The following is an 8,112-nucleotide window of genomic DNA, read 5'->3' on the forward strand; positions in this document are numbered from 1 at the left end:
TCAAGTTTGCTGGTCTGATAGAGCCTGGTGAGGCCCCTGAGACTATGGCCCCTGGCTACCCTTCAGGTATGGAATTGAACTCAGTCCTGTGGCTTCCAGCCAAACAATAAACAGGCATATGGGGGCAACATTTACATCAGGTATATACAGTACTTGGAGAGATCAATCAAGGGAGAACAGAAGGGCAGTGTTTGTATATATAGGGAGACAGCTCAGGGGATGGGAGTGCATGCGATAGAATGGCACATGGAAGAGGTAACTACAGGGAAGAAGTGGGAAGAGAGGTGTTACACTGTGGGGAATTGCAGTCAATGTCATGAGACAAAATGTTTATGAACTACTGTACAGAAAATGAATTTGCTTTGTAAACGTTCACCCAAATCACAATAAATACTAATTTTAAAAAAAAGGAATAATTGCTGTAAAAAATGTTTCATTTCTGATATTAATCTCAGGCATCCAAGAGAAATTCTTCAAATCATGTACATTTCTCCATTTGAAAAATCAGAGCTAGAGCAGGGAAGGATGAAAAAAGATCGTTGTTGTTGTTGTTATGTGCCGTCGAGTCAAACCTGACTCATAGCGACCCCTCCTTGGGTTTCTGAGGCAGTATCACTATGGAAGTAGGATTGCCCAACCTTCCTTCCGAGAAGTGGCTGGTGGGTTTGAACCGACAACCGTCTGGTTAGCAGGCAAGTGCCTTAGCCACTATGCTACCAGAGCTCCCGAAAAAAGAGTAGCAGCTAGAAAATAACTATGATTTCCTACCTACCCAAGGGTGACTCCTGTACAATTCTTGTCACCTGATCTTCCCTTTTCATTGTATGTCAAAGCTGCCCTTCTGCTTCTGAAGACAACCATACAGAGACACTCAACTCTTATCCTGATCCTTCAAACAAGGCTGGGAATTTACAAAGGTTTCACTATGAAGAGATTCAAAACACAGCCTTAAACACTAAGAGGTACGAAAGAAAAAGGGCAATCACCCAAAACCAGAAGATTAATTCTGTTAAGGTGTAAGTTAGAAAAGAACTTAACTTAAAACCACTTAACTAATTTTTAATTAATTTGCCATGTACTATTTCTCACACTTGTCTTGTCCTGAAGAAAGTAGAGCATTCTAAATCTTAAGAACACTAACTAACTGATAAAAAGCTGAAATTTCCTTCTTTCAACCCACCCAAGAACCAACCAACCCACAAGGTTTGTTGTTGTTAAATGCTATCGAGTCGTTTCCGACTCAAAGCGACCCCAAGTAAGAGGTTGTATTTTGTTTCCTAAACCTTTTAGGAACAAAATACAATCTCTTACTTATCCACTCCTCTTACAGTCTCCCTCCTCCCTCAGCACTTCTTTTCCTTTTAATTAAAAACAAGTGGTACCATTGTATCTATGTATCTATGTATCTTTTACCTATGTAAAAGAACTGCCAATAATATTTAAACTGAATTTAACCATAAAGAAAAAATGAGACAAAACCACATAATGGGACATTCTATAAAATAACTAGCCTGGGGATTTGAAACATTACAACATAATGATCAACAAGGAAAAGATTAAGTAACTGTTCTGGATCCAAGGAGTCTAACAAGTAACAACAAATAAATGTAATCAGTACTTTTTTTTTTTCAAATTAGAAAACACACACACACACACACACACACACACACAAAACTCATTGCCACTGAGTCGGATCCGATTCATAGTGAACCCCCCTTGGGTTTCCAAGGCAATATCACTATGGAAGTAGATTGCCCAACCTTCCTTCAGAGGAATGGCTAATGGATTTGAACTGCCAGCCTTCTGGGTAGCAGTCAAGTGCCTTAGGAAAATAAGTAGCTATAAAGGATATTTTAGGAATAATTGGAGAAATGTGAGTATCAGCTATATAAAAGACAATGTTACTAAACCAGTATTAACTCCCATGTGTGATAACTATATTGTGATTACATTAAAAAAATCCTTTCACTTAGGAGACACATATTACTTAGGTGTGAACTATTATATGATCTCCACCACAAATTCTCGAATCCTTCAACAAAAAGTGGTGTGTGTCTGAATACAGAGAGAAAGGGAGATATAAAGGAAATGTGTAAAGTGTTAACAATTGGTCAAACTAGGTAAAGGATGTACAGAAGGATTCGTATTACGAGAATTGTCAGGTTTCTAAAGGTCTGAAATTTTCAAATAAAAAATTAAGAAAGGAAAAAAAATGTTACTCACTATTTGTTTGACTTTAACTGCCTGTGGAATACCAGGTGGTTGTGAAAGGATGGAGCTTGGCTGTGCAAGTTTGATTTGGACTGGAGCATCAATGGCAGACTTGTCACATGTGGTCCCAGAAAAAGTGACAACAGGTTTCACAGAAGGAAGACAAATAGTTGCAGCTGAAGTTTCTCCAAAAGTTACCGACGGAAGGGCCAATGATACTGCTGCTCCAGAAACAACTGGTTTTTCAGGTTGAAGTGAGACTGTTGTAACTGTATTTGGTACAGAAGTCACAAGTGGTTTTGAAGTCTGAAGCAAAACAGTTCCAGCTGTTGTGCCTCCTGTTACAGCAACTGGACCCACAGAATGAAGTGTCACAACTCCAGTATTTGCTCCACCTGGACCAGCAAGTGGATTCTGAGTGTGTACTGACACAGTTCTAGGAGCTGTTGCACCAGAAACGATAAGAGTCTTTTCAGACTGGACTGAGGAAGCTGCTGTTGTCACCACAGGAGAAGTTGTTACTGTCGTGGTACAGGTAGCAATGACTACCTCACTAGAAGTCTGCTGAACACATTGCTGAATAAAGCTCTGAGAGTTAGGCATAAGTTGTCGTAAGGCAATCACACTTTTCTAGAAACACAGGAGGAGGGGGAAAAAGAAAACAAACACTGATAACTAAATAAGTCGGCTCCTAGTAAAACAAAACTTTGTACTTCATTTCTTTAAAACATAAGTAAATCAAAAGTGTATCAAGTGTTTCTGTTGAGGAAACCTGATATTATTACTTATTTATATCCTGTCAATAACAAACATACAATTGAATTAAAGCTCAAAAGTCCATTAGCCCAGAAGTGTTTTATTTTGTTAATATAAATTCATGTTTCATATTAAATTTATATACTTCAGTATCAATTTGGTAAAATAAAACATTGCATTGTTTGTTTGTTTGGTCTAAATCCCTAAATAGATCATTAACTTTAATATCTGTAACTTTATTTGCACCACAAGTCTTTTTGTTAAATAACTGTGGGGAAGTCAATTACTTAGCATAGCTCTCTAGCCATGGTCTTTGTGACTCTCATCTGATGACTGGATGGAACTACGCAAACGTAAGGTGTTTGTGCCCACCAAAAGACAGCATAGCTTTTTAGTAATGAAAATAAGGTACACAGAACCCTTGTGGGGTGGGACCATTGAAAGGTGTATGGAACTCTAATGTGAGAACTGGTTATACAAGGAGCCCTCCTAGAGGTAGAAAAAGGGGTTCTGATGGTATAGCAGACAAGGCGTTTGGCTGCTAACCAGAAGGTCAGTAGCTTCAAACCTAACAGCCACTCCATGGAAAGATGGGGCAATCTACTTCCATAAAGATTTACAGCCTCAGAAACCCAATGGGGGTTGCTAGGAGTCAGAAATGACTATATGGCAGTGAGTTGTTGGTTTTTATTTTCTCTCTGTTTAGAGGCAAAAAGGGGATCTCACTGCCATCAAGAGTGAAGAGCTTGAGGTGGAGTACAGTGTGTCCTTGGACCTTAGATCCCTGAGCTGGACCTCCGTGGCAGAGAGAATAAGCAGAGAGAAACCACAGAGAAGATGGCAGAGAGACAGCAGCGGCAGAGGCAGCAGAACTGAAACATGAGCATAAGGCAGAGTGGCAGGCTTGTCAGCCCACAGAGTGAGAGAGCTGAGTGCCTTTCGGCAGGTGACTTGCTGGCAGAGTGGGGTACGCTTACATGCATCTATCAGAGAGCTAAAAGAGCTTTGTAATACTTGCCCAAGCAGGGTACAGGCAAGGCTGAAAGGACTTCAAGGGCCAAAGAGAGGTGTGCCTGAGGGTATAGCCAAAAACAGACTTGAATCCTTAGCTTTCCTAAATCTTAATTGTAACCTATTACTTCCCTATTAAATGCCATACTCATGAGTACTGTCAGTGAGTTCTGTACGGCCACTGCAATTATCAAACCCAGTAGAGAAGTAGTGAGTGCTGAGGGAAGGACAGTTGGTTTCAGAATTGGTAAAAAGGCTGACTTCCACTTCACAGTCATCAGCCTCGGACTGCTGATGGTGATTCTATCTCCCTCTCATGAAGTTAGAGGAGGTCAAAGGAGAACACCATCCCTATGTCCTTTTGCAATAACTTTCAAACTTTGGATAACCAAAACCAACCAAACTCATTGCCACTCAGTCAGATCCAACTCACAGCAATCCCTCCTTGCATTTCTGAGGCAGTATCACTACAGAAGTAGACTGCCCAATCTTCCTTCCGAGGAGTGGCTGGTGGGTTTGAATCACCAGCCTTCTAGTGAACAGTCAAATGCCTCGGGCACTACACTACCAGAGCTCCCAAACTTTGGATAGAAAGTCTTAATATATACCTAATACAAACAAAACCCACCAAACCCAAACCCACTGCCATCCTGTCAATTCTGATTAATAGCAATCCTACAGGACAGAGTAGAACTGCCTCATAGGATTTCCAAGGCTATAACCCTTACAGAACCAGACTGCCTCACTTCCTCCCGCACAGTGGCTGATGGATTTGAACTGCCGACCTTCTGGTTAGCAGCCAAATGCTTTAACCACTGTACCACCACAGTGAATTTTAAGATGAAAAACAGTGTCTTTAATAGAGCTGGAATATTTTCTGCCTGGATTTTCTTTTTTTTAATTGTGCTTTGGGTGCAAATTTATAAAACAAACTTGTTTTACATTCAACAGTTCATACACACCTGATTTCACACCCCTGATTACTGTCCCCAACCATAAAAAACTCTCATCTCCTCTTTTCCCTGTGATTACCCCCTCCTTGTGCCCTTCTTATTTATGCAGTCCTGTCTGTCCAGCTTTTCCTCTATGGGAGTGCTACCCCCTAGTGTCTCATGGGTGACTGATCCAAGGGTCCCACTAGAGTAGGTGGGTGCATCAACCTGGGGTAGGTGTTCTGTATGTAGGTCTTTCCACTGCTGGGCTGAGAGACAATCCATGTAAGTGAGTCCATTTCTAGACCCAAAGGGTAACTAACCCAGGGCCATATTTCTGACTGGATTTTAAATTTGCATTTATGCTTCTATCCTGCTGAGGAAGTAAAGACAGTTCAAACTAAAAACTAATAGATTTTGCCTTTTCACAAATGGCAACCAAAAAACAGCAGGAGTGGCAATATTAATTTCTGACCAAACTGACTTTAAGACAAAAACCACCATACGAGACAAGGAAGGACATTATATAATGATTAAAGGATTAATTGAACAAGAAGATATGACCATAATAATTATCTATGGACCCAATGAAAGAGTCCCAAAATATATAAATCAAACTTTAAAAGAGTTGAAAAGTCAAATAGATGTCATAGTGGGAGACTTTAATATACAACTTTCAATGAAAGATAGACAACTGGAAAGAAACTCAACAAAGATGCAAAAGAGCTAAACAATACAATCCAGCAGCTTGACCTTACAGACATCTACAGAGCACTTCACCTAACAGCAGCACAATATACATACTTTTACAGTATAAATGGAACGTTTTCCATGATAGATAATACCTTAGGACAGAAAGCAAAGCTTGATAAATTTAAAAACATTGAAATACTGCAAAGCATCTCTTCAGATCACAATGATATCAAATTAGAAATCAATAATAGGATCAATGGAAAAAGAGCAAACACGTGCAAAACTGAACAACACCTTCCTTAAACAAGACTGGGTAACGGAAGAAATGAAAAATGAAATTCAAAAATTCCTTTGAATCAAATGAGAATGGAAACACCAAAATCTTTGAGAAACAGCAAAAGCAGTGATGAGAGGTCAATTTATAGCAATAACAGCATACATCAAAAAGGAAGAAAGAACCAAAATCAACCTTTGAACCAACATCTCCAACAATTAGAAAAAGAACAAGAAAGGCCTAGTCACCAGAGGAAAGGAAATAAAGATCTAAGCAGAAATCAACAAAGCAGAAAATAGACAACAGAAAACATCAACAAGACCAGAAGTTGGTTTTTTGAAAAGATTAATAAAACTGACAAAACACTGGCAAATTTAACAAAGGAAAAGAGGGTGAGAATACAAATAACACGAATAAGAAACGAAATGAGTGACACCACACAGAACCAACTGAAATAAAAAGGGTAATATCAGGATAATATGAAGAACTGTACTCCAACAAATTTGAAAATCTAGAAGAAATGGACAGACTTCTAGAAACACATCACTTACCTAAACTAACACAAACTGATGTGAAAAAGTTGAACAGATCCATAATAAAAGAAGAAATTGAACAAGTCAGCAGAAAATTACCACCAAAAAAAGTCCTGGCCCAGACGTTTCACTGGAGAATTCTACCAAACATTCGGAGAAGAAATGACACCAATCCTACTCAAACTACTCCAAAACACAGAAAAGGATGGAATCCTCCCAAATTCATTTTATGAAGCAAGCATAACCTTGATACCATAACTAGGCAGAGACATCACTAAAAAGGAAAACTAAAAACCAATGTCCCTAATGAATATAGATGCAAAAATCTTCAACAAAATCCTACCCAACAGACTCCAACAACATATAAAGAAAATAATTCATTATGACCACGTGGGGTTCATATCAGGTATGCAGGGATGGTTCAACATTAGAAAAACAATCAACGTCATCCACCACATTAATAAAACAAAGAACAACAACCACATGATCATATCAATTGATTCAGAAAAAGCATTTGATAAAATCCAACACCCATTCCTAAGCAAAACTCTCAGCAAAACAGAAACAGAAGGGACATTCCTCAACATAATAAAGGGCACCTATGCAAAGCCAACAACCAACATTATACTCAATGGAGACACTGAAAACATTCCCCTTGAGAACAGGAACTAGGCAAGGATGCCTGCTATCACCACTTCTATTCAACATTGTACTGGAATTCCTAGCCAGGGCCATAAGGCAAGAAAAGGAAATCAAAGGCATCCAAATTGGTAAGGAAGAAGTCAAACTATCCCTATTTGCTGATGATATGATCCTATACCTAGAAAACCCAAGAGACTCAGTCAACAATCTACTGGAACTAATTGAGAGATTTAGCATAGTGGCAGGATACAAGATCAACATCCAAAAATCAGTTGGATTCCTCTACACCAGCAAAGAGATTGCTGAAAAAGAAATAAGGAAATCACTACCATTTAAAACAGCTACCAAAAAATTAAATACTTGGGAATAAATCTTACCAGGGACACAAAAGACCTCTACAAAGAAAATATAAAAAACTACTTCAAGAAACCATAAGAGATCTACATAAATGGAAGAACACACCATGCTCATGATAGGAAGATTGAACATTGTGAAAATATCAATTCTACACAAAGCATTCTATACATTCAATGCAATCCCAATCTAGATCCTATCAATATTCTTTAAGGATATGGAAAAGCCAATCACTAACTTTCTACCAAAAGAAATGAGACCTCCCATGAGCAAACCACTACTGAAGAACAGCAACAAAGTAGGAGGTCTCACACAGCCAGATCTCAAAACCTACTATACAGCCCCAGAAGTCAAAACTGCCTGATATTGGTACAATTACAGACACATAAACTAAAGGAATAGAATTGAGAACCCAGAAGTAAATCCATCGACCTATGGTCAGCTGACCTTTGACAAAGGGCCGAAATCCACTAAATGCGGAAGAGAATGTTTGTTTAATAAATGGTGCTGGCAAAACTGGATATCCGTTTGCAGAAAAATGAAGTAACATCTACACCTCACACCACACACAAAAACTAACTTCAGACAGATCAAAGACTTAAGTGTGAAACCTAAAACTATAAAGTTCCTTAAGGAAAAACTAGGGGTAAATTTGTTGTTGTTGTTATGTGCCGTCGAGTCAAACCCGACTCATAGCGACCCCTCC

The 8,112-nt window shown here is 38.9% G+C and overlaps 1 protein-coding gene across 1 annotated transcript in view; it reads right to left on the reverse strand.

Annotated features, from left to right (window-relative positions):
• Positions 1-8,112, reverse strand: part of TAF4B (TATA-box binding protein associated factor 4b) — a 254,922-nt gene that overhangs the window by 211,013 nt on the left and 35,797 nt on the right. The window contains exon 7 of the mRNA XM_007935568.2: positions 2,224-2,841. Coding sequence (XP_007933759.1) covers positions 2,224-2,841 — 618 coding nt within the window. The remainder of the gene's footprint in view (positions 1-2,223; positions 2,842-8,112) is intronic.

This window comes from Orycteropus afer, unplaced genomic scaffold (genome assembly GCF_000298275.1).
Source record: "Orycteropus afer afer isolate SDZICR_OR568_19922 unplaced genomic scaffold, OryAfe1.0 scaffold00030, whole genome shotgun sequence".
In the NCBI taxonomy this organism is placed as follows: domain Eukaryota; kingdom Metazoa; phylum Chordata; class Mammalia; order Tubulidentata; family Orycteropodidae; genus Orycteropus; species Orycteropus afer.